At 36.6% G+C, this 26,906-nt stretch overlaps 2 protein-coding genes across 3 annotated transcripts; one reads left to right on the top strand and one right to left on the bottom strand.

Moving 5' to 3' along the window:
• Positions 1-65: 65 nt before the first annotated feature.
• On the bottom strand, positions 66-9,369 carry Syx7 (Syntaxin 7). 2 transcript variants are annotated; one of them, XM_049839944.2, is made up of 8 exons: positions 9,177-9,369; positions 8,904-9,022; positions 8,020-8,089; positions 7,702-7,852; positions 4,748-4,841; positions 4,333-4,463; positions 2,682-2,837; positions 66-2,532 (listed from the first exon to the last, which is right to left on the bottom strand). In XM_049839944.2, the coding sequence occupies exons 2-8, from the start codon at positions 9,007-9,009 to the stop codon at positions 2,446-2,448; spliced, it is 795 nt and encodes a 264-aa protein (XP_049695901.2). In that variant the 5' UTR covers positions 9,010-9,022; positions 9,177-9,369; the 3' UTR covers positions 66-2,445. The 2 variants fall into 2 exon arrangements, with proteins under 2 accessions (XP_049695901.2, XP_021187905.3); XM_021332230.3 differs by having other exon boundaries at positions 9,188-9,368.
• Positions 9,370-10,343: 974 nt separating this feature from the next.
• LOC110374497 (PAN2-PAN3 deadenylation complex subunit PAN3) lies at positions 10,344-26,273 on the top strand. The gene is made up of 15 exons (XM_021332219.3): positions 10,344-10,988; positions 11,068-11,154; positions 11,237-11,362; positions 11,681-11,768; positions 13,059-13,172; positions 15,893-15,991; positions 16,404-16,643; positions 18,812-18,966; positions 19,604-19,725; positions 19,978-20,077; positions 20,555-20,691; positions 21,979-22,057; positions 22,450-22,565; positions 23,342-23,504; positions 24,223-26,273. Exons 1-15 carry the CDS (start codon positions 10,878-10,880, stop codon positions 24,337-24,339), a joined length of 1,854 nt encoding a protein of 617 aa, XP_021187894.1. The 5' UTR covers positions 10,344-10,877; the 3' UTR covers positions 24,340-26,273.
• Positions 26,274-26,906: the final 633 nt, after the last annotated feature.

Genomic DNA, 26,906 nt, shown 5'->3' with positions numbered 1-26,906 from the left:
AGGAACAGCGTCAGGTATAAACAAACTCAAATTAGCAAAATACTATTACTGAAATAAAATAAAAATTCGTTATTTATTTTTTATTTTATATATATTTATATTAAAGTAAATATATCAACAAATTGTGTTTAATATAAAACATAGACAACTTTACATTTAAATATAATACATTGAAATTTTCAACTAACTATCTATACACGAATACTTATAGTAAGCATATTAATATCTTAAGCGAATGACGTAAAGACTTATTTATAAATATACGATGAAATTATAGCTTGTAATATATTGCCAATGATTTCAAAATTAGAATTTAGTGTCTAATGAATGGACCTGTGACGCTTTATAATAAATATTTGGTGACTAACGTATATGTGCACCTTAAGTTAAAAGCGTATAATCATCGGCAAGGATATTGAGCCCTGACCTTCACCTGCGCAGAAGCGATTTATTGGTTTATTGCCATAAGTGTACAGTGCGCAAGCCATCCCCACTCTTCCGCCGAGAGCTCATTATCCGTGCCGATAACTATACCACCAGTCTGCCAATATTATGGCTACTTCTATATTGTCAAGTGCTTAAACTAACTAGTGTGCAGACGCTGGCAGCACCGACCAGTTAAATTCAAGCATTGCCTTACAAATGCAGAACATTCACATTGTTTTCAAAGAAAAACTTATTTGAAATTCATATCTACAATACTTCATGCAAGCTTTTGAAAAATTGTTTTATTGCAGTTTTATCGCAAGGCATGAACACACTACGCTACACTGAGAAAATCAAATTATTCTCCTATTGCGGTTATATCTTTAGTCGGTGAGTGTAACATTGATTACAGTTTCGATCAGATTATAGCAAAAACTTAAACTAGTTAATGATCACGGTCCTTATAACATGATTATATCTTACATATATTTAAAGAAAAATCCAAATTTTGGTGGCAATAATCTCAAATTACAATACCTTAATTAAATTAATAATTCGCTGATAATTAAATCATTATAGTAATACAACACAATAATGAATGTAATGGGTAAAGATCCCAGACAGCACTAGTTTCTCACTATTGAAACTCACGCCGCAAAATAAAGTAAGTTGGGTCTTTGACTGTATGCTTACTGGCTAATTTTAAAGTTACATGAATGAGGAAAAAGTGTTGTCAGGACTGGGTTCTCCCTCTATGGGTCCGTTCAGACAGACCGGCTCGTTCGACAACCGCGCACGTGCAAAAGTAAACCTTACTACAAAAAACTCAGTTTTCAACGTGAGAAGAATCTGCAAGTACCGGTCTGCCTGAACGGATGACACGCCTATAACAGAAGTTGGTAATGCAGATCGTACTTATTGCCATTAATTACTAATTGTGACGTTTTCCGTCTCTAATCACCACTACCCATATTTACGTGTGTAATAATATTAAGGAATAAAAATGTAAAATAAAGTAACATTTATAATATAACTTATTTTAAGTAGGTAAGCATTACGCTAACCCTAAAAATACGTCAATCACCTGGGGATTCGGTTAAGCATCTATCTCTTATGTTTTATAGATAGTTTATCTACTGTAGAACTTGCGTACATTAGACTATACCGGTTATAGACATAGCAGCATAATAGTAAATATTGTCTGTCACCTACATATTCCATAGTTTTTTTACTGTTACAATTTGTAAATATAGCGAGCTCTTGCGCTCTGCATTGGTTGCAGCGACCTTGACAAAAGTAATGCTAACCAGGTTTTAAGCACACAAGAATAACTAACAACAAACCTTTACCATGGCAACCCGTAATGCATCTTCTAATATATAATTTATAGATATAAACATTATTTATCGTGACTGACTGACGGACCGCACGGACGGAACGCACAGCCTACATCGCTGGATTTGAGGGGCTTCAACTATTACAGTCTACATTTTATCTGGGTGCGTAAGTAGTTCCCGAAAAGCGAAAGTATCCACCACATATCACAAAGCCCCATTTGAAATGCAAGTGTTATATGCAATCTGTATAACTCAGGTATTTTAATCATAAAAATGTCTAGGGAAGGTGTTTTTAATAATTTTCCATACATTAAACGTTTTAGGTATTTCATACAGATTGCCGGTAACATAAGCACTTCATCGCTTCTATCGTTCGTGAAACTTTCGCAGAAACGCAACAATGATTTTTTACACTTCGCCGATTAGACTAAAAGCAAACTTGCAAACAATTACGAATGACTTACAGAATATACATATAAAATACATGATATAACTCCTAATGCATTGTTCCAATGGATTTAAAAAGCCTTTACAGATGGGATAAATGATTTATATACAATCGCTAGCATGCATGACCTATTTATAAGTGAAACTTATGTCGAACTTTTGAATAAGCAATAATGTGAGTAAGTTGCTCTCGCCTTGCTTGTGGTAAGTAGTGGTATCAGAGTGGCTCGGATGTTCAACGGTGGAATATGATGATCAGTATGATCGACACAACTATGATTAGAGCCAGGAACAGGTACACCTTCTTCTTCCTCAGTTTGTTCTGAAAACAAAAACAAGTAGAATTAGTAAAAGAGGAACGAGACGTATATTTTAAAGAAAATATTCTTTGTAAGAGGAAGTAAACAGATGATAAATTGTTAAACTTCTTGCAACCATTTTGTATTATAATTAGTGAGCATTGAGCGTTACCTTGTAATTGGCAGCCTGTCGCAGCTCCTGTGTGCCGGCCTCCACGTTCTCAGCGGCATACTCCACATTGGACTCAATCGAGTCCACCACTTCGCCTTGCGAGTGGATCATCGTGCCCAACTCTTTGAAGATCTGGTTCACATCCATTATGTCGCCCTGCAAGGATATATTATTAAAATAAATAATTATTTATTCGTGTATATCGGTTGTACAAAATTTGTGAAGGCCTGGCTCTTGTGCTGGACATTAATGGTCTTACTACAAAAACTTAAACATGTGTCAAACACTTGTCTAAAAAAAGTCAAAGTTCAACGTCTTAATCTGTTTTTTTTTAGGCAAGTGTTAAACTGACGTTTAAAAGTTTTTGTGGTACGACGGTAAGTACCTACATTTCAATCTTCTGCCAAAACACATTTTACTAATAGGTATGCAATATTTTTTAGTTATATTGGACCGTAATAAGTCGGGCATGTTACAACAATACATAGCTGTATCATAGATTATATTGTGTTCGAACCGACTATGGACGCATAGGCGGTATAGTACTTCTACTAAGTACTGCTAAGAAATAACTATCCAACCGGTTGATGATAATTTATCGATACACATTGAAAAACATGGAGTGTCTATTATTGCCTTTAGTTATTAATATGAATAGGCCAGGCATAATATTATGTTCAAATAGTTATTGTTACTAAACCAGACCTAGACTAAACCTCATTTACAATTGTATTATGGAAATCTTATATCTGCTTAAGTTTCTGAGGTCGGTTTACAATTAATGTTAGTTATTAACGCTTGTAGAATAATTCGAGGTACATCTTCATGTCCTGTTCCAAGAATAATGTTTACTAGAAGCGTTTCGAAAAATATTCCTAATATATTAACTCTAAATACTGCAGATGTTGAATAAAATGCACATGAAGGAAAAACGGCTGTATAATAACTTTCATTTTTTCCTTTTTCCTCTTCGAGTTTTTAAATGTAAAATGATTGATTTAACGAATTGATTGCGAAGAATCATTATTAATTGAATTGGGTAGACATTGAGGTACTTTGTTTTACTTGTTTTACCACAATTGTTCAAGGATATGTCGAGTAAAACTATTTTACGAAAAATTACCATTACATTAAAAATTTTAAACTAATAAGTAGGTATAAAATTAAGCTAAAACCTTGTGATTTATTACATCTTATCGATTTATTCCATTACGAACGATCATGTTGCTAATTCGTTTTGTGATAAGCATTCCATTTGGATTTTAAAATATGTAGCAGTAATTAACGTGTGTTTACTATTTGGTTCATTTTACATCAGGCAAAATCGTGGCAATTGATATTGGGTTTGGTTGCTCGATATAACTGGCTTATATTGGAGTTTCGTAACACATTCGTATTTCAGCATACCACATTACAATAAATGAAGGTACTTTAAACTCAATCCATTGCTGTCTGTTAAGATCTAGTAATATTCGACGAATAGGGAATATGATGGTAATGGCAAAAGAGAAAAAAACTATCCTGTTTATATATTTAGCGATTAGAGATTGATATCTGATACAATTTATATGAAGCAAATGTCAAAACGCAATCTCTAATTGCAAGTCAGCGGATATGTTTTAGGAATCCAGCGTTAGTCAAGGTGATTTACCTCAAGTTGTCGTATATCTCTCTCCCGCTCTTCAAGCTCGATGAGCGATCGTTCCGTCTGCATCGTGAGCTGCTCCTGTTTCCGCAGGTTTGGCTCACCCATCTCCAACAGTTCTTTGTTGTTGCCACTACCTGAAAAAAGAACATGGAAAGTTGGTTAACATCCCTTCTGTTAGACTACTGTATAGATATCGTCGAAATAGACGTTGACGCGGACCCTGCATAACAAATGCCTTGGGGACAACTGGCCCAGTCATGAATATGCATTCGGTCGAATCCGGGGACCAACACCTGACCAAAAGATACATCGCGCCCTCGGGCCAGATTTGACGTGGGCGAGATGTCACCCAACACAAATCTTGAGAGTTTTGTTTGGACACGGAGTTTTTTTCAAGAGATGATTGAGTTATACTTACTACCCATTGCAAAGGGGTCCTTGATGGTCACAGACTGCGCTTTAGCCTTCTTCACATCTTCTTTGGTTTTCTGCGCCGCCAGTCTTTGTGTCGCCTGGTAAATACAGTGCAAACCGGATTTTAGTAAAACCGTAAGAGAAAATTATATTTCAAAACAACGCCTTTCGTTAAAGCAAAGACTGATATTTCCTTCTAGCATTTTGTATGAGGCTTCCAGGCAAATTAATATTTGAGAATAAACTATCATGTTTGACCGAACATATTCAACTAAGTAAACTAAAGTAGGTAAATTGTAGTGAAAAGTATACAGTCATTATAAGTTTCCTCATTGGAATAAATTAAGTTTGACGCATAGACAAAAAGAAATTATGTAGGACATGAGTCACTAATCATAGAATAAACAGTTATTGACTATTTTCAATGTCAAACAATATTCATCACATACATAGGTACATACGAACCTGACGCTCACACATTTCATTTTTATCATTGGATAAAGTTTTATCGACATTTGTTATCAACTAATAATTAATAATGATTCATTATAAATATTTTTTAAAGCTACATTCGTTAGAAAATGTTGCTAATTTAACTGAATTCGTATTTAAATTACTAATTATATTATGTATATCAAAGACTCATTGCATCATTAATATAAGCTGCTTGACTACTAATAACTACTAATGCTAACGCTTACTGATTAGTCTTAAAAACTTTTTACAATTCGCCAGTTGTAACTTCTCGTACGTAATCTCTATTCTCTGAAATTTTGTACAGATTCACGGACAATCGCCTGCATTTTTGTACTTATTTACAAATATCATCCCAAAGAATCGACAATGCGCAATTCCGAGTTGACGGTGTAACCTGGGTCAATGCTAGCTTCAGTATAAAGATAATTCCACGAAAAAGACATTCTTTCATTTCTGAAATAACAAATATTTGTTTGTCTTATGAACACTACTGCTACTGTGTCAAGACACTTGCATTCCTTGCATAGAAGTGTGTTATGCATCATTTAATTTTGTTTTGTATCAATTGATTAGGTTAGTAGGTACAAAATCAAAACTAATATTATAAATGCGAAAGTAACTCTGTCTGTCTGTCTGTCTGTCTTTCTGTCTGTCTGTCTGTCTGTCTTTTCTTCACGCCTAAACTACTGAACCGATTTGTGTGAAATTTGGTACAGACATAGTTTGAAACTTGAGAAAGGACATAGGATAGTTTTTATTGCAAAAAAAAAATATTCCGGACATATAGCGCCATCTATTGGTCAAATCAAAAATCTGCTGGTAGTCACTATTCCACGCGAACGAAGTTGCGGGCAAAAGCTAGTTATTCAATAAAATAACAACATACGCCTATCTACATTTTTTTCTGGTAACGAACCAAATGCCAGATTATACATTAAAATATTAACGACAATAAAGTTTTTAAACAAATGTGAGTTGTCTACCTTACTTTAAACAAACATTTTATTAAAGCTACCCCTTACATCTGAATAACAATAATTCGTATTATAAATTGTAAAAAGTAATGTATGCAAGTCTGTAATCACTACTAATATTATAAATGCGAGAATAACTCTCTCTGTCTGTCTGTTACGCTTTCACGTCTAAACCACTGAACAGATTTTAATAAAATTTGGTACAGAGATAGAGTTGTCTTTCAGAAAGAACATAGGATAGATTTTATCGCGGACTTTTGAAGAGTTCTTTTGGAAACGCGATATAACCGAACACCACGCGGGCAAAGCCGCGGGCGGAAGCTAGTGTAATTATAAAGATCATCGTGACATATTGACCTCAATTAACCTCCTTGGTTGGAATAATTAAAAGATTGGCCACAAGTTTGTGGAAGGAGTTTGTATGAAATAAGCCATGCAACTAAATATAAGCACATAGGTCCTCTAATTCCTTATCAGTTCTCTAATTTTGGAATGGGCAACTAGCATTAAACCTATTTATATTTTCGACGTTTATCAGTGCTTGAAAAGGCCTAAATAAATGCTTTGACTCTCGGGACTCTAGAAGATAGTAGATCTAGTATCGTTATTCTTAGTCACAGTAAAAATGAAAATAGACATCATGTATTAGTAGTTATGACTGACTAATAAAACTCTGTACTATCTTATTAACTTGGAAGCAAAATATAATCATTTCATAAACTTGCAAAGTGCAATTAATAGGTATTTTGGGAGAAAAAAAAGGCTCTGCATTTCTCCAGTTTTAGAGAAACTAACAAACGTCAGTAAAAATGCGTAAAATAAGGTACAGGGGCTCGATTCTGCTAATTTAATTTAAGCGACATACAATTGATTTCCAACTGAATACGCTTTAAGGTTAAATTGCTATTGAGATTCACTTGATATCCAATTGACACATTATTGAATTCGCAGAATTGAGCACCAGATCAGATACAACTATAATGTATAGATATAGATAACAAAAGGTCTTATGCCTTTACTATTATTGACTTATTAAATGGTTCATTACTGTAACAGGAACTAATTTCCATAACAATAACATTAAAACTACGTCATTAGTACTAACTTGAACAATGAAACATAATGTCAAGAATAGGATAAACACTGGCTCCCATTATTTTGAGTTCATTTTATGGTTTATTATAGTAGAAGGTAGAAATTGTCGCAAGTTTTGCTCAGCAATGAAGTTACATTTAAAACAATAAATGCATTACTATTCAATTTACTCTAGTATCTTTAACTAGCTTGAATACATTTAAAACGTAGCATTAAGCAAGCAGAGATAATACAATTACCTATCAATCAAACAAATAGTCTATCAGATAAACTATTTATAAACAGAATTACCAGAGATTGCCTCTAATAGAATGGAAACCAGCTACCTTGCTTTTAAGAAGGATAATTAAGAACAGAACTTTATCGCAAGCAAAAATATGTACCCAACACAAAATACAGTAGCACTACAAACCTGGAAGGAGTTGAGCGTGATCATGTATTCATCACTGAGGCGCTCCCTCGTCAGTTTGTTAGCAGGCTGGTCTGCTGGCAGCTTCATCAGCTCCATGATGAGTGATGACGTGTCCTTGGCCAGCTTCTGCGTGTAGTTTTGTATTTGACGCCTAGAAAATACATCATGACATTCTCTTGCCCTTTCAAATGTTAAGTCCAATGAAAGGTGTAATTATATCAACTAGCATTACTAAAGGTACCAGAAACTTCAAGAAATTAGAGTACATTTTACATGTAATATTTCATGCTGTATAATGGTGTATCAAGTATCTCTTACAGTTGGTTCCTGAGCTCCTGAGAGTCCTGAGGCGTCTGCAGCTGGTTGACCATCTTTGACATGGAAGACACTGCCGAAAGAAACACATATATTACAAGAAACTCTTTTAAAATCTTATTAATTAAATCCATAGTGAAAATGAGAGTATGATTAAGTTTTTACATATGTTAAAAACTAAATAGTCAGATTATTACACTTTCATGCCTAAATAACTAAAACATTTTAGGAGCAACAACACTGGATATTAGTTGTACTTCTCTTATGAAGTGGGTGGTACTAGTATTTCATAGTTTTCATTGTAATTCTTTTCTTTAACTACTATTTCATAAAGTACACTTATTTCGCTAGACAATAATTCTCACAACATTGTGTTATTCCCTCAATTTTTTTTCATAGGTAGACATAATTAAATTAAATTAATTAGAATGGCAGTTTTTGGACTCATACTACATATAGTTATCTATTGTGCATTGCCAATCTATCAAAGGGTACTCGGATCCTAAATCGATGACTTCTACAATCCCAATTATCTTTACATCCATCTAATTCAACTCAGCACGCTTTTGGAATCATAAAATTAACAAGAATGCATGTGCCTTTACAGAAATGAAAATAATGATGTTCTCATGCATTTACATTTCTGACTACAAAAACACTATTGATTATAATCCTATGTACGTCTTTAAATATTTGTTATAAGTTATGTTATGATGCTTTTGTACCTGATTATTACACATACTACGCCAAATTTATGTTGCACTCAAATGACTTTGAGACAATAATACATGTGACACAAAGAATAAACAAATGACAAGTAAAAAGATAATGTTAGTGATAAGGTACAGCAAGGTGTTGATATATTATTAAACGCAAGAAAAACAAACCATTTTGTGATATTTTCTTGATGTTACTGGCGATAGTTTGGGTGAGCCGCTGGAAATTGCTACCAGGATCCTCAAAAGTTACACCTCCTTGATATGACGACTCCATTCTGATGCTCTTCCTATAACAATGACGCACGAATAAGCAGCCGCCACTACTCAACCATAAGAACAACGTACAAAAAGATTATTTCGCTTTGAGACTAATCAAGTTAGACTATTATTATGAAATTGTGACGTACGCCGTTTTTCTCAAAGCAAAATAGTTACACCTACCACTATCCTACCTGTTTGGATAACACTTAATACGATACAATCAACGTTGAGCGCAATATATCTGTAACTACTTTTTGAGTACTCGACTCCTCTGGGTCTCTTTCCGCAGTTTCCGCGAAGAAGCACACAAGAAAAATCAACCAACTTGTCGTTTGATAGGCGCAGCCAACAGTCATTGAATAGACCACAGAGTCGCAATATTTGTGACTGTCAGTGTCATTTATTGTCAAGTGTCAGGCGTCACGTCAACCCTCAAAAGGTGTATCCCATGAATATCCCTCGAATGATCCCTTGTAACCTTGTAACCCATTTAGGCTGAACACACACCTCACGAGTAAAACAATTTAAGAATTATTTGTTTGCTACCTCTACGCTTGCGCAGTGAGTCGCATCATCCGTAACTAGAATGGAAGAAGCACATAAATTACAGACGAATTCGAATACACTTGTTCGGTGATTACATTTTAGATTTTACCATAAAGAAGACGGATCACAATCCATACAAAATTGCCCCACGAACTAACAAACATACAACATACATATAACTAACAACAAACATATAACAAAGTGTTCCGCAAGTGCTATTGTATTATTTTATGATTTTTAGTAATTTAATATTAGTGATTAATAAGAAGTAGATTTGCAACGAATATTCGGATACTATTTGGTATTCGGGCTATTCGGTTGCTTTTATTATATTCGGCCGAATACGTCAGTAATATATTTTGTTTAATGGAAATATAATGGTTATATTAAACGACATTCATCTTATTATCCGGCCGTTCATATATACCCAAAATATGTGGAGCGCTATTTAGTTTGGGGGCTCGCTGAATATTTGCTATACTTCCGAATATATAATTAAAGCTTAATGAAAAGTTCTGCACTTCGATGATTCTGATGTTATTTGTGATAAATATAATTTATAGTGAATTTAGAACAAAATATTAAATAGTAGATCACAAAACCGACAACCACCCATCCATATTGCATAGATTTCTCTAATGCTTTATGAAGTCCTATTCAATCCATTACAAAAGTAGGGCGATCAGACGTAGACAATTAATATCCTACTAAATGTATGGCCAACACGCAGCCTCTGTAACTGTGAATGTTGAACGGCAATTTGAATCGGTAGGATAGCATTCATTGTCTATGACTGATATCCTACGTTGTTCTCGGTCGGTCGGACGTTTACGTACTTGTATACGTTTTTAGGTGTAGCTAGCAAGCAATATTAATGTGTATAATTTGTCTTCGTGTCCCTAGGCTCTGTTTTTTTATTTAGAATTTTTAAATGTTATAAACTTATTAAAGAGTCTTGAATCTCGTATGAATTAATCGATTGATGAGCGAATGTTTTACACACAATTCTTGTGACAATGAGCTTAGTAATCATAATCACTTATTTGTGTATGGCTTGATTGTCTGTCACAGGTGTTAAATAGTGTATCAATCAAGTATCTACAAGCTACCTATATAGAAAAGAAAGTGAGAATGTCCGAGATCACGGTCAGCCGTTGTGATGTTTGAGATCAGTAAGTTAAGGCGAACAAATGAGGAAGATGGGATGTTGATGATCAGTCAGGCGAGCGGAGTACAGATCGCATAGCTGTCCCAAGAAGTCAACCCGACTCACGGTTTCCCTCACCTTATTTACTCAGTTCACCTTAGTTCTACGAGTCTTTTACGTTATTCATCATGAGTTGGCTGCACCGAGAACTGGAAACGATGGATCCCTCGATCTTTCTACAATATTCGCCATCTCCTCCGAATGGTCTGCCGCAGGAGTCCAAGCTGGCGACTTACATGGTGAGACCAGTTTTATAACTTACCTGTTTGTGGCTACCTGCCTTTGTTGTCAGAGGTAACTCAAACCTTGATGTTTCAGAACCGTTCCACTTCGACTCCTACGAGATCCTTGAACCAGGCACTTGGGAAACTCAGCCTGGAGTCATCACCTACTGCCATCAGAAAGGTAACTTAATGTTATGGTACTTCAAGATGAATAGCTTTCACCAGCTAAAGAAATCATTTTCTCATGAGTGTTGTTCTCCCAGGTGGTGATAACAGAGTTTGTTCCAATGAACTACTTTGCTCAACCGAGCATCCTGCAGCCGGAGTCCCCGGAGAGTTCATCTCCTTCCACAATGGCACAAGTTCCCAACACAGCCCAAGTGCATCAGGTAAACTTTCTTTCTCTGTTTGTTTTGATTTTATTCATTATTTGACTCTCTCTTCAACTGGTTATCCATGACCAACTTTTAAAACTGGATCTGAAGTCAATATAAATATTTTCAATGGGCTATACATGTATTTAAGTATAGTTTATCTGTGTTGGATAATATACATTGTTACTGTTCAATATCCATTCTCCCTCAATATTTTTACAAACAAAGGTTTTCATTTGTTGTCTATGTTGCAATTAGTAAATAGACTTTGAGCAGATTAAGAAATTGAATGCAGGATGTAAACTAACACAGTATTGTTTTCTTTTGTTGCAGGAGAATGTTGGTGGGACAACATATTTTTACTCCACGAACTCTGACAGCCTGAACACAACCGGAGCTCTGAATTCCTCTGCCTCTATTGGTAAGTATAATCACATTTAATGTATATATTTTGAGGACGCTAGTCTGTAAGTGTGTATGTTTGTTACTTTTTCATAAGCAACAGTCTAAACGATTTTGATGAATCTGGTCAGTAGTTAAGACTTTTTATCCAGTTATGGGTTCCCTTAAGGAAGCTGGTGAAACTTACAATAAAATAACTTTAAAAATACTAAGATTTATAGACTAAAGAGTGTTTACTATACTTTTCATTACCTGTGGTCAGTTATGAGCAGTTTTATTACACAAATACTCCTTATCTTTCAATTAACCAACGAATGTTTTTGCTATGGTTGTGATAATAAACAGCAAGTTAGAGAAACTACAGTTTTTATATAAAAACGATTAACTCTAAGCAAAATATGAGCATTTTATTTATTTGTAATTATTTAAGATTTTTATACTAATAGGCTTAGTGTTTTCGCATACAAATACTAAATAAATGTATACATTTTCTTGACATATCTACATAAAAAAAAGCTAAAAAGTGTGACTTTCTGCTTTCGAAAGCTTCTATGAGAAATGCAGTAAGAAGTTGTGATAATTCTTAATTCTACTGCGTTATCTTAGATCACCAGGTATTGTAATATTGATAGTAAAAAAGATAAGGCGTGAATCATCTTTCATTATAACTTGTGAAAATATATTTTGATTATAATTGAAGGCAATCAAAATATAATACTGCAGACAAATGCACTATCCAATAGATGCTTGTCTGTTTATCTTATCAAGATCACAAATGATTTCTTGTGAGAAACACGTAAAATGATTGCAGGGCTGAAGTTGATAAAAAGGCGTTGCCACACTTACAATCAGATAGCTGATTACATTATCGTTGAAGTATCTCGACATAATTTTGAAATTTGCACTTATTACGACTCAATATATAAAGGGCATGATCTTACCCTCCCCCCCTGCTGCAGGGCTTTTATTTCTGAGTTTATTTGTCAAATTGAAAGAAAATTACTGCTCGCTTCGCTCGCGCTTCAAATGATTGCCATTTTTCCAAACTTGTGACCTGACCACTTCTATGTAATTCCCCCGGTGCCGTAGGATCCGCCTTTGGTGCCGTATCGGCTGAACCGCTTGAAATTAAAAACACTAAGATCTGTGATACATTGGTAAAGGTGATGAGCTTACTTTTATTCAGGGCAAAAAGAAAGAGATGTTCCCCAGGGACGCGGGTCAAAAGAGGAAGAGAATCCTAGTGCCAAATAAATTGATATTTTAAACCGTTATTTTAAAGTAGGTACTATTTCGGTTATTGCTTCAGGCCCTCCGGAGTCATGCATGAGCGGTCCCGTGGGCGCCGGCGCGGCGTCGCCTTACGCCACACAGATATACTCCGGAACACCCACCCACATCGGCCCCATGACTTCCAAGTCAGGTAATGAACCATGTACTTACTAACCTTATTTTATTTATAGCCATATTTGTATAAGACTTAGTATTGCGTATTAGGTAAGCGCTTATTTTAAACAGTTCTATAATCAAACCTTCTGGAATGAACTCTGCACACTCTCGTAGTGTATCATTAAAAACACATTACGTGCTAATGATTTCTGATGAAGTCGTATGCTCTGGTTCCCAGCGACTTATTCCCCTTGCACCATGCAACAAAATGCGTATCACTTTACTGCCAGGATCTTATTTTTAGAAGTACCAGTGTTCGTAGTTTGGTCTACAAAGCAGGTGATATTGAATGCTAATAACATTTTATGCATTTTAAGTAAAGTAAAATAAACCTAATTTGTACTAACAAGCTATTTTGATAGTTGCCAAATAACCAGTCGGAAAGATTCGTATCATCGTTCAATTGTCGCGTCGTTAAGAATCTAACGCATGGCTTCTCAATTTAGACAAGAAGTAGCGCTGCGCGACGGGTCAATAACACTCAGATATGCAGAAATGAATCAATTATATCGATCGTCAATCCAATTCACAACGTTTATTGGTAGACTGCACTTTGGACATGAAATCTTTATTACATATTGTAGCTATGCCTCTTCTTTACAACTATATTATGGCATTACATATCTATCTTCATCATATCAGTAAATACGTACTGGCGTTGCTGTGCGATAGCATTAATTAGAAAAAAACAGTAATAAATATTTTATTGGTCTATCCAGCGTGCGTGCCTGTCTCCATTAGCGACAGCATTTAGCTTTTTAATGCGACAATTATACATACATCTTAGTAGCATTTATTACGTGTGCGATTGAGTAAAATAAACCTGGATTTTTAATAAACATAAGAAGAGTGTTCAGGAACTATAGATATAGGAATGTTTATTATAATGACATCCATTCATGATTAGTTACTGGTATTGTCTTTAGGGTAACGCTAACAAAGGAGGCTTTATTACATTAGAAATGCATAATGCGTAACCTTGATTACGGATTGTTAGATTAAAACTCTTGCTATACTAGTACTATTTATAAGAAGAGTTTCGTTTAGAACTGATAGCAACAGTGTGCAGTTAATATAAGAAATCAGACTGGGCGTATCTTGTTAACCACCGACGGACATTGGAAAATTGCTCTTAATAGCCATCGTGTCTGCGTATGATATGCAAATTGTCGCGGTGCTCCTGTGAGTCGGTGACACGTGGTCATTAGCGTGTCAATATCTGAATAGCCCCTTCCTCTGCCACGTGATATGCAGCAGTTGGGCCGTGGGAACTACTGCACTTGACGACTGCTGTGCTATAGTACTCGCTGTGAATCAATTTACGAGCACGTTGCATGTTGTCAGCTAGTAACCATTTATGATGCTGTAGAATTGGTTTGTTAGCAGACATTTATATTAGTATTGCAATTTTTTATGTGGTAAAGAAGAGTATAAGCTAGTAGTAGCAAGGTGTGAACTTTCGGGTTCGATACACAACGGCAAAGAGTTGTTCTTAGGCATTCCAAATCCATAATTAGTCAATGTAAAACACAAGCTAAGCGCATGGTTATGTTGACTTACCAAACAGTATAAGAGGCGACTTGAAGTCTCGACATAGACGAGATCAAGGCAGAGTGACAGTATTCCGGCCGTGACCGCTGTTTCTAGAAACCTGCATGTATGCGCATATGTATGGCTAATGCGAGTTTCGCCGATTTATCAATGTCGCGATTTGCTATTCTAGCGGACGCGATTGAAAATCACATATGTAACGAACGACTAACATTATCATATTATGCCAGACTAGGTTTACGTCACGTTGAATTGTGATAGGCCATGGTTTTATATTGCTTATTGCGAACTTTATGAGATCGATATCGACGTTTACACGTTACTTTCATAGTTTTTACTACCAAACTTATGACTGCAATGTCTGTAAATATATGCGTAGTAATTGAAAATTATTTTTATGTCTTTTTTTAAATGCTTTAGGTAACGCTTGCGCATTTATAAACCATAATTGTCTTGTTTTGCAAGAATGAATTGTGTTAAAAAAGTGGAATTAAGCTCTAATTTTATCCTCAAACCAAATTAAAATAAATAATTTTTACACTATCGAAAACTTTTTTGTTAGAAAATTATAAAACACAAAACTACTTAGCGTAGAAATAGTAATTAGAATATGAACGAAGTTTTGTATCGACTTATCAAATTGCACCTGCTTTGTTTGCCTAGCATTGCGATTAGACACACAATCGCTATTGTGCCGAGCTAACTTTATCCTACTTGTTTTAATTGCATAATAATGAGTGTTCTTAATGAGGCCGTAAATAACGCTGTGCTATTGTAATTATTATAAGTATTTATGTATATGTCATGGAGTTACACATACAGCTTCCTGTCTGCCTATGCGACATGAAATAGGTCTTTCTTACTTCCGAGCTGTGCTAATTAATGAAGAACATAGATTGTATACGAGCCTATGCCATGAATTGCACTAAATAATGCCATTAAAAAAATGTGAAAATTTGACCATAATGCTGGTTTTTGTAACATTTTGCGTCAGCGACTCATAGCTCTTATATATTACGTCCTAATACTACCAGCTATTGCCAATTTTATCCACCTATCTTTAACATGATACCATGAAAGTCGGAAATTTATTCCTATACATACTTAGACTATAATTGCATGTTGTATGCTTTTTCTGTGAAGGTCTCGCCCAGTCGTTCTACATGCCTGAGACGATCCGCTCGGAGATATACGAGAGAAACGACGATGTGTTCCTGCAGACCGATCTACGCCAGTATCCAGGTATGGACATGTTTCAATTATCTTCTATAGACTCTATAGAAGATAATTGAAACATCTACAGTATAGAGAGATATGGCCTTTTTGCAAGCTAAACGTTGGACAGTTGCATTCAATCTTCTATTTACTTGAGTGTCACGCGTTCTGAACAATCTGGACAATAATTAACCCAAATATCATCTATCTAGCGTTTCTCCAAGTTGGAATCGGCTAAAAATGAAACCTAATGACTATCCTAATTTAAATCATGCTGAAATAATATAACACTCTGAACCAGAAACATGAGTATACTTCTTACCCTGGTAATACAGCCGTTGTGCTGCACATGGTAACCAAATAAACTCATCGTAGTTCAGATGATAGACAAATTGCTCAATATAAAAATACATACATTATTTTTTTTTTGTCCACCCAGATCTACCGGAGAACGTGGAGATGTACTCGGAGCTCACTCCGCTAGAGAGCGCGGCGCCGCATTCGATCGCGACGTCGTACCGCGCGACGCACCGTCAGAGCGGCGAACATTACGCCCTGCGCCGTCTCCACTCGTACTCCACGTCTGTCACTAAACGCCTGGAGATGTGGAAGCAGATCGATCATCCCAATGTCGTTAGGCTGCATGAATGGTTCACCACCAAGGCTTTTGGCGATCACTGTGAGTATGCTGTGACTTCTTGTGATAAACTTGGGTACTGATATTGTGGTGCTGATTCCGCATCAACCGTTATTACACGGGTAAAATGTAGGTGCTAATCCTGCGTAGTATGCTTATGAGCATCTCGCTTAGATGCTACATAGGAATAACTATATGACCTACAAATATTCACTTCTTTGGTTTCATAAAGACCATGAGGCCATGAGCATACTATAAGCTGTTGAGCCATCCAAGCCAGCCAATCCTGGGTAAAAATTTACTAAAAGTAAAATTAGAGTATGAGACCGTTTTGATTAGTATTGCCCAATTCGTCCCGTGATTCACTAGTACAGAAAAAAACATCACGGCACGCTTTATACGCGGTCCTAACAGTAGCTTGCAACATTAGTATATTTTTATAACAAGCATTTACTTAACTTGACCTGTTAGTTCGTAAGTGTGAGAGTGTGACAAATGTCGTTAGATGTATTTGAGCCAATTCCTAAAAAGTTTAACTTTTTCTACTAAAGACCACTAGAAAACTGCATAATAAATTGTTCAAGTTCTAGTGATAATGTCCTTATATGAACGGAATAGAACATTAAACGCGCCTTTCTTTGTTATTCGATTAAGGAAGTTTTTTATTTTATAAAAAGACTTCAGTCACTCGTGATTCTTTCTTATTCCAAAATCATATTTGCCCACAAGATATACGGTTAACATGGTCAACAAAGTAATAAGTGAAGCCTACATAATCTGTGGCTTTCATAAATAAACAAAAATATGTCCATAATACTGGTCTCATGAAACATAAACTGTTTGTTGCAAACACGTGTGGCTTGCATTAAGCGTTGCCTCTCGACTATTCACGAAGGTTCCGTGCGGATCTTTCCACTATATTGGATTCAGTAAAATAACTTCAACATGCTGTTTCCCCTCTGTCTCGATGGAACCAACTCCTGTACCCGGATAGAAATAGCCCTTAGTGCTCAAATCTCGGGATCCAAGAAAATAATTTTAGTTATGTCATATTACTTATATTTTTTCGGGCATGATATATTATTTTGGCTTTCTTAGCGTCAGTTATTCTACATTTAGCGAACTTTAATTTATATAGGTCTCGTTCGTGGTGGACATTTGGACTGGATTCTTCCAATTTCATTTCAATCGGTGCGGTAGGCTTGACGAGAAAGCGCGACAGACCAACAGAGTTAGTATCGCATTTGTAATATTAGTAAGGATTAATCGGTAACAAACTTCACAATGGTCATTACAAAGTAATCGTTCTGTGGTCGTTAAGTTAATTTTATGCCATTGCTACTCCTTGATTGCAAAGTGGCGTAATTACGTGAATCATGTAATTGGTTGTGCTTAGGGTTTCAAAGTGAAATGGGAAAACCGAATGTACGTTTGTTTACTTGACTAGAATTTACTTGTTTCACTCACCCATTCATTATTTAATATCTCAGTTGTAGGCAATATACTGTTGTATCCCCCTTGCAACAAAATGATGCATTGATTACCAAAAGGACATCCGGTGACAGAGAACTCAGTGGTCCTTTGTAAGATCATCTAATTAAAATGTAAAAATATATAAAACGGAAAAGGGGCGTTCTTTTCTGTAACTCATTAGGAAATACGATACCAGGACTGTAGATATTGAAAAACAGTGCACATTTAAATATAGCTCGTGTCGCTCGTATATTTTAAAGTTTTACATATCATCAAGTAAAATGATCAATAAGAGAAGTGACGCAGTAGAGATGCAAAAGTTTGCAACATTACAATTTCAAATCGTCGTTAATATGTATGTATCATGTCATGCATTGACAGGACAGTCTGGAAAACACGATGCACTGAATTTATTGGCTCAACGATTTACATAGGCCTTGATTTTGTGTATGAGTTTACAAAACCAAGGCATATATGCATCTAGAGCCCGTTATTTACAGAAACTGTCTCGTGACCCTGTGTTTTGTTCTAGGAAAAACTAAACCAGTACTTTTACATGAGGGTGCAATTTGCTTGCGCATTTTAAAAGTGCGGGTCCAGCGACTCGCATATTCCAAAGCCAAATACCCACCCGCGTGCTCTTGTCACTCGTCACTTACCACTGCATGTTAACTTGCTCCAGCTACATGCACCCTTAATGAAAGCTAATGTAAAATATTGATTTGTTTGTACAACAGCAATGGTGCTAGTATACAGCTACCACCCGGCGTGCACCACTCTGATGAACAAGTACTTGTCCGGCGGCGCGGGAAATGCCGCCAACGACGCCAATGGCGCCTTCCACGACCCGTTCTCCTCCGACCCGGATGCTCCCCGTCCATATACTCATCAGGTTTGTTGATTACTTCCTAGATACCAACAGTGAAACAGTCTACTGTTTCAAAGTGACTTCTTATTTCAATATAGAACTTCGCATCACACTTCGTGGGTCTTGATACGGTCTTCGCTGTATTTTCAAGGCAGATCTGTTCGGCATAAGGTTTGCGGGACGGTAAAATATGCACATAAAATGCCCTGAAAATATTAAGATTTATTTAAAAACAATGTAATAAGCCAGCCTATTGCAAATCAAAATAATGCAAAACTTGGAATACGTATTCAACCAAATGAGGTGCGTCGCTGTTTAACTAATATATCAATGGACCTTTTGCAATCAGAGTTGAGGAAAATATGCATTTGAATGACTCACTGAAGAAAAGGAGATACAAAAACAAAACGTGGTGGTAAACAAAACACTGCGATTTTCAATACTTGTAAACATCATCATCTTCCGAGCCTTTTCCGACTACGTTGGGGTCGGCTTCCAGTCTAACCGGATTCAGCTGAGTACCAGTGTTTTACAAGGAGCAACTGCCTAACTGACCTCCTCAACCCAGTTAACCAGGCAACCCTTGGTTAGACTGGACTTCAATACTTGAGAGATTTAACAGCAACATACATTCGATCTCTAAACATTTGTGTCAATGCAGAAAAATGCGATGCTCCGTGCGGTGGCGAGCGGTGCCCTGTTGCCTGAAGCCGTGCTGTGGAGCTTGCTCGTGCAGCTGACGGCGGCGCTGAGAGCTGTCCACACCGCTGGCCTGGCTTGCAGGTATAAACTACTTGAAGTTAGACAAATATTATTCAGCTAAAATAAAAGGACGTCAGAATAAGTATACAGTGTGATGCTTCGTTGAGTTTTTTCGCGTAATATCTGCGGAGCGATACCATGGTTCAACATCATTCTCAGATTATAATCATATTTTTTTCCTATGTTTAGATAAACTTACATTGATCCGAAACACGTTTATTTCGAATATTTCTTGCATTCAAGAGGCGCCTAAAAGGATAATTTTCCGTGTAGCCTGGACCCTACGAAGGTGGTGATGAACGGGTGTCGCGTGCGCATTTCTTGGTGCGGCGCCACCGATGCTCTGCATGCCAACAGTACCGACGTCGCACAGGTAAAAATATATTAAATTATATACATTTTACAATGATTTTATCCCACGTCATCCGAACAGAAATTGAAACATAAATTGAAAACTATGAACTTATTTTTCCATAGGGCTCTATCACACTGACCATTTCACAGCTGGTTCAAATGCTGTTGCAAAACATTGCTGCTGTTAGATGAGTTATCCAAAAAATTTAGAAACACACAGATGCCTGAGACTACGAAAAGGTCTTACTATCAAGTCGATGCTTTGTGGGTGCCTTTATCAAGATGACTGTGATACTTGGAGTGCAAACCTTACTTTAGTGCAAAGGTTACTCGCCTTATTTTGTACTTGATTTCAAATCGCCGGTGTGCAGACATTTTACTACTTTTAAGATATTTATCAACAGTTACCTAAGCTATTCGTAAAAAAATATTTTACTGACACATAATATACGAACGTATTATTTAACCATGAAACCAACACGAAGAATTTGCGCAGGCTCAACAAGACGACCTGACGGCGCTAGGCCGGCTGGCCCTGGCTCTCGCTTGCCGCACCATCCATTGCGACAATCTCGCCGCATCCATGGAGCTCGTGGCACGGACCTACTCCGCCGACCTAAAGAACCTTATACTGTATGACAAACACCTTACTTACATTGTTCACAAGCTGACGCAATTATGACCGAACTTTTGGTAGATTATTTCGAAATTATCATATTAAACACTAAATTGCTGTTTCATCTGCGTCCTGAGGCGTCGTGACCATGTAAATCCTTTTTGGGCTACACTATTAAAGTTCGTCATTTTAGTCGAAAGACGTCCACTGCTGGACACAGACTTTCCCCAAGGTTCACCACTGTTCGATCTTTAACTACCCTATTAAGAAAGGAGTTCATCATCAAGAGCTCTTCCTTTTCCATGAAGTCGGCCAAAATTTGGTCTCGGAGGTTCCGAATCACAACTCCAAATCCCGACTCTGTTCTTCATTATCTCGTTCACCCAATTTTGCATTAAAGTCTCCTATTACAACTTTCATCTAATACCGTTTGCTACCTCTGAGTATAAAGAACGCAACCTTTTGACAATATTGTCGACCAGAGACTTATGGTCGAGAAAACCTTGGGACAGTTGGTCACCCTCCTGAAAGTAGATAAAAGATATCAACAGCAAAACAATTGCTTTTAATTGTTTTTAACCAGTTTACAATGGGAAACGTTGTGGTATGGTAATTTAAAGTTAAGATAATTTCGAAGTAATCCACAGTTTTCATTAAATTACATATAATTATTTACTTCTCCATGCTGCAGGTAATATATTCACATGTTAACCATCACACAACAAATCACTAATATCATTTAAAGCGAAGCACTATCAAGAATGCCGTGCGTTGTAAATTGCAATGCGCCCATGTTTGTTAAAGTAGGTTTAGCTTTTATAGACCATTCAATATTACCTTTTTTATAATGAGGGACTATCCTGACAATTTCTACGAAACAATGCTATATCTACTGCTGCTACCAATTATCACCATTACATATAGTTGTTACTAAATCGAATAGAACGAAAGAACGACGAAGAGTACTCTTATAACATATCGATTTTATTATTCAAACAGTGCACGTGAATGCGCTCAATAGTTGGGACCGAGCGGTTGCCACAGAACACTCCTTAATACGTATGTCCTTGGAGTAACCTTTCAGATAAATGTCTAATACTGAATGGATGTAGATCAATATTTATATGTTCGCTAATCGTCGGTGTAATGTTCTTTATTCTTGGAAACTGATAGGTAACTGCTTGAGCTTTCGATGTTTCAACTTCATTATGTGACAAGTTTGATTGTGAAAGCATTTTTGTGAGTTTACTATCCAGTTGAAGAATATCGACTGTTGTTTCTGTATTATGTGGTATTCCATTTAGGTATTTATTATCGTCGTCGACCGCGCGCCGCTCCGTCACTGATCTCATGCCGATGATAGGTGCCAGGTTTTACACACAGGTAATTTAATTTGTTATTTCCATATTTGTTTATCCCTTTTGTAGAAAAAATCGTCGCTATTCATGACCATAAAGATACAACCTTTTTTAATTGTGTAAAGAAACAATGCACAACAGCAATTGCGTTTATAAAGCAAGTACTTGTTTATGAATTTTCAGTAGTCGTGCAGGTTATTTTCCTCATAGACATCGTACGTCACTTTAGTTGGAAGATCCATTAATGTATCTATTGTTTTATTCCATTTGTGTCAAAAACAATCATCCTTGAAAAAAAAAAACTGTATTGTTCTTAGTTGTTCTTCTTTCCCACAAAACATTTGGTTGCTATAGAGAAGAAGCGAAGAGGATGAAACCTTTTTTAATTTGAATATATTGATTCTGTTGTATGTATAGGTGGAGGCCTTGGAGCGACGTGCGGATGTTTTCGAAGATCAACTGGCTCGAGAGATTGACAACGGAAGACTGCTACGCATACTCATTAAATTAGGAATTGTCAACGAGAGACCCGAGTAAGTGATGGTTGTTTCACAATTTCACTCAAGAAGATGGTGCATCATGATCCAAATGTTGCACCCGTCTCTCAGTCTTACAGAAACGACTGCATATATGACCTCTCAGACCCTTTAATTGTGTGCCCCCGAACCCAACATTTTAGCTATGGAACTTGGAATTGGTAAAATTCCAGTTACTTATCATTAACTGATTGGTTATCTAAATGCATGCAGGCAGCTAGCAAAAATAGAATTACTAAATTACTGTAGTCCTTAGTACTTCAGAATGAAGTACGTTTGTATGGATATACATTATGTATGTGCATCTTATCATGTGTGCAAGAAGACGCAGGAAGTGGTTACAGTGATCTAACGCGACGAGTTAACGATCGCCACTTGTCCTATTGTGATTTCTAAAATGCACACGCACTTTAAAGTCCTAGATATGTTCGTGTACTGTTTAAGGTTCCGTACAAATACAAAATGTATTTTTTCTAAAATATTTTTGAACATTCAAGCACAACCGGAGACAGACTGGTGGTTGTGCTAAACACTCGTGGGTCGGTTGGGCACCGTCAACAAGTTTTCCGCTGCGTGATTTTTATTGCGGTTTATAAAGCAGATTCCTAAATTCTCATTCTATAGTTTTAAAAGTAAATAAGAATTCAAATGATCTGGGACTCCAAGATGGTGGGCAAATTGTTATAAGGGCAGGAGGATGATGATTTAGAAATGAATCTGATAATCTTCGTTCATGCAGTCGAGTACATTGACTCCCACGGTATTGCCCACAGGTTGAATCTAGACGCATCTTGGTCGGAGACCGGGGACAGATACATGCTGAAGCTATTCCGCGACTATTTGTTCCACTCGGTGACGGCTGATGGCAGGCCGTGGCTCGATCAAGCGCATTTGGCACATTGTCTTAACCAACTCGACGGTGGCACTCCCGAGAGGGTAAGTTTTGTAAACACATTTTGGAAATTCCTTTGATACTTCTTTCGGTTAAGAATAGTAACTTGACTTGTGAAGTTTTGGAAAAACAGGTAAAGGCGAGCCTGACTTCCGATTTAAAATATTTATTGTATTCAGTTTTTGTTGTAGCATTTTTTTACTATCGTACTTTCGCGGGTCATAAGATAAGGCCTGGTGACTAGACAGACAGCGAAGTCCCGTTTTTCCATTTGGGTACGGAACCCCTTAAAATCAATGCCGTTTCAGCCACTTCTTGGATGTAATACCGATGGAATCATGTTAGTTTGATGCGATAAAGCGTTTCCACGGTAAATGTCTTAACTATTTGAATTGTTTTGTTGAAATTCAGAATTGACATAAAACATGCAATGACTATTTATTTACCAAAAGACGATTGGCAAGATTTCTCATTTGTTTCAACATAATTCCATCGCAATACAGTTCTTCATTCATGTATTAGTACTATTTATGCCATGTTATCTGTCTTCCCAATAAATATTAATTTAAAAAAACACGTATCCTACATAAGCAATACAGCATAACATTTGTTTTTCTTTTACGGAATACTCTAGTAAGCTCACGTAAAATAACATTGCCCTTTTGAAGACTGATCCACTATATTGCGCAGTCAACTTCAGAAGGGTGAAGGTATTTGAAGTTAGTAGATAGTTCATATATATAATACTTTTCTTTCTACCAGGTGGAGCTGATGTCGCGCGACGAACAAAGCGTGCTGGTGGTGTCGTACGCCGAGCTGAAGCATTGCCTCGAGCAAGCGTTCGAGGAAGTCATGCAAGCGGCCGCCGGCGGCCCCTAGCCCTACCCGACTGACTACGACAGCGGCTGCACATTGCAATATTACCACCTATAAGTTCCAAACCTGCCTTCTATGTGACTCTCATCTATCACTCCTAACAATTGATCAAAAATACGTCTTTAGTCAGTCGCATGTCAACAACAAATGCATAAAGGAGCCATAAATGTTATTATAATTATTGTAATGTGAAGCTGCTGTGTCGATTCGCGTTCAATTCTGTCATCCGCGAATTAAATATTTTTGTTATATTTGATGACAGTTATTGGACTAATGATGATACCATCGTATCACTCCTATTGGGGTGTACATCAACGGAATTACCAAAAATAACGATTTCTTAGTGACCAAGGCGCTTTGCGACCTTTTCCTTATCCTTGTCCAGCTCTCTCGTCTATGGTAGTACAACGCGATAGAGCCGGCAGAGTAACGCCGCTTTTTAAGGACAATTCCTAACTCTGGGTTGTAACGCGATCTCATTTCGGAAGCGGTCTTGAATGAACTCTAGAACGCTTCTCAATAACTAATTGGATAATTGATAATGAGTATTTTGTACAATAGAAATGAATTTGAATTTTATTTGTTCTTATTAAAATGGATTTTAATTATTGCATTCAATAATGAATTATTATGTCACTTGTCCTTTTTAAACGTTGTGTCCGAGTATAATAGTTTTGTATAGGGCCTTATCGATGTACCGCTACGATCAGCCGCCTGAACAAACGCCACAAACATTCCAAACTAACAGCAACAAATTGTGAGAGCTTTCCAACGACTGTTTTATTGAAGTCAGAATTGAGCAGTCGGAGTAGCACGGGGCGGCGCGGCGGGACCCGTCGCCGCGTCGCCTGCGATGTCTGAAGTGACAACTATACACGCATGGTTTCAGTAATTATATTCTATACTTTCAGGTTTCGTTTTACTAACGTGATTTTATTTTTGTGCAAGCTAATGTTAAGCATAACGCCTTGGCATAAGTAATTATATTAAATCATGCGTGTAAACGTTGTTAGGGTAGTTACTGTTACGTCACGTAGATCTGAATTTGTATGTGTTGCGGGTGGGCGGCGCGGTGCGACGGCCGGGTCGGTTAGTAATGTTAGCGAGCTCGAACAGATCTCAATAATAAATCTATGGCAATAAATACCTTTTTATATGGCCGCGGGCGACGCGCGGTGTCCGCCCTATCCTCATTCTGGCATGCTGTCGCAGTTTTATTTTACATTATAATTTTCTTGCCAAGAACTATTTCCCTTACCGTCTCAGCATGCGTGTTGAATAATGTTATTCTCTACATTATAGAACACTCCGTTTGTTCCTTAGGATTCCGCACACAAACAGCGCTTTAGTCTTTCCATTTAGGTAAATAAATTATTTGTATCGATCAAATGATTATTTGTTTTAAAAAATAGTCAGTGCTAATTATTATTAGATGTTAAGCCAGGGTAAGTGAATAGAGCTTTGTCTAAGTTCTAAATGAGGAATTATTTTGCTAAGCACTATTGCACTAAGTATGTACATTACGCTCAATTCGTCCATCCTATTATTGTGATCATTCATAAACTTATAATAAATAAAATACGTATTTTAGCATGATTTACTATTTGTATGCGGAAATCCTGTAGGGACAACATTTTAAACCTTTTTGGGTAACTGACTATAACAGACATGAATCATGTTTTATCGACTTCAATTTAATTATGATGAAATTAAAATTACGGTTCAATAAATTACCTATAAGTAGGTAGATGTAATTATTTATTTTGAGAAATAATGATAAATGAAATAATGAATGAAATGATAAATAATGTAATGTAGGCATCCCATTGTTGAATTTGCAAATTCCGATCTATGTAGAGATGGACACTCTGAGAATAAAATATTTTGAGATATCTATAAGTGTATATTTTTTTTTAATAAATAAAAGTTTTAAATTACCTTATCGTTTTATTTTACTGATTCTTATCCTTGGATAACTGACCGATACTTAACATGGAAGTAGATCTGGTTATCTAAACTATCATTATTGTAAAAGGAGGAAATATTTCATTGTTTGTTGGCATTGAATAAGCAAACTCCGAAACTACTGAACCGATTTGCAAAATTCTTTCACTGTCGGGAAACTACACCATCCCTTTCTGGCATATTTTATCCAGGGTACGGGAAGAATTTTCTTCGAGACACGGATGACACCGTAACAAATTCTTGTAGATACATGGGTAAGTAATTGATATTTTGCATAGTCACCACGAGCTGTTTCGTGTGCATGATTATAATTTAACGCTCTCGAGGCGACCCGGGAATCGATCTCGACACCTCGTGCACTCCATGCACCGCCAACTACTAGACCAACGAAGCAGACAAAGCAAATATTTTATCCAGGAATTTAAATCTATTTTTGAGTCTATAAATAAGGTACTTGTTTTTCCAGCTATCGGTCATTACGTGATGCCTTCAGTTTTATCAACGTAAACATTTTAAAGTGGAAACCTATCCTGTTCGTTGAACAATAGTTTCATTCCAGACAATGCACAAAAGGTATGGATGTGAGTGGCAGGTACATTAGTATC

This window comes from Helicoverpa armigera, chromosome 1 (assembly GCF_030705265.1).
Source record: "Helicoverpa armigera isolate CAAS_96S chromosome 1, ASM3070526v1, whole genome shotgun sequence".
In the NCBI taxonomy this organism is placed as follows: Eukaryota; Metazoa; Arthropoda; class Insecta; order Lepidoptera; family Noctuidae; genus Helicoverpa; species Helicoverpa armigera.
This window is presented reverse-complemented; position numbering and strand designations above follow the sequence as displayed.

Bases quoted from the DNA above. Each gene is read 5' to 3' on its own strand.
- Syx7 (XM_049839944.2), bottom strand. From the start codon at position 9,009: ATGGAGTCGTCATATCAAGGAGGTGTAACTTTTGAGGATCCTGGTAGC. The intron at 7,853-8,019 runs GTAAGAGATACT...TGTATTTTCTAG, and splicing joins CAGGAGCTCAGGAACCAACT to GCGTCAAATACAAAACTACA. The intron at 4,842-7,701 runs GTTTGTAGTGCT...TGTATTTACCAG, and splicing joins TCACGCTCAACTCCTTCCAG to GCGACACAAAGACTGGCGGC.
- LOC110374497 (XM_021332219.3), top strand. From the start codon at position 10,878: ATGAGTTGGCTGCACCGAGAACTGGAAACGATGGATCCCTCGATCTTT. The intron at 11,363-11,680 runs GTAAACTTTCTT...CTTTTGTTGCAG, and splicing joins ACACAGCCCAAGTGCATCAG to GAGAATGTTGGTGGGACAAC. The intron at 15,992-16,403 runs GTATGGACATGT...TTGTCCACCCAG, and splicing joins CGATCTACGCCAGTATCCAG to ATCTACCGGAGAACGTGGAG.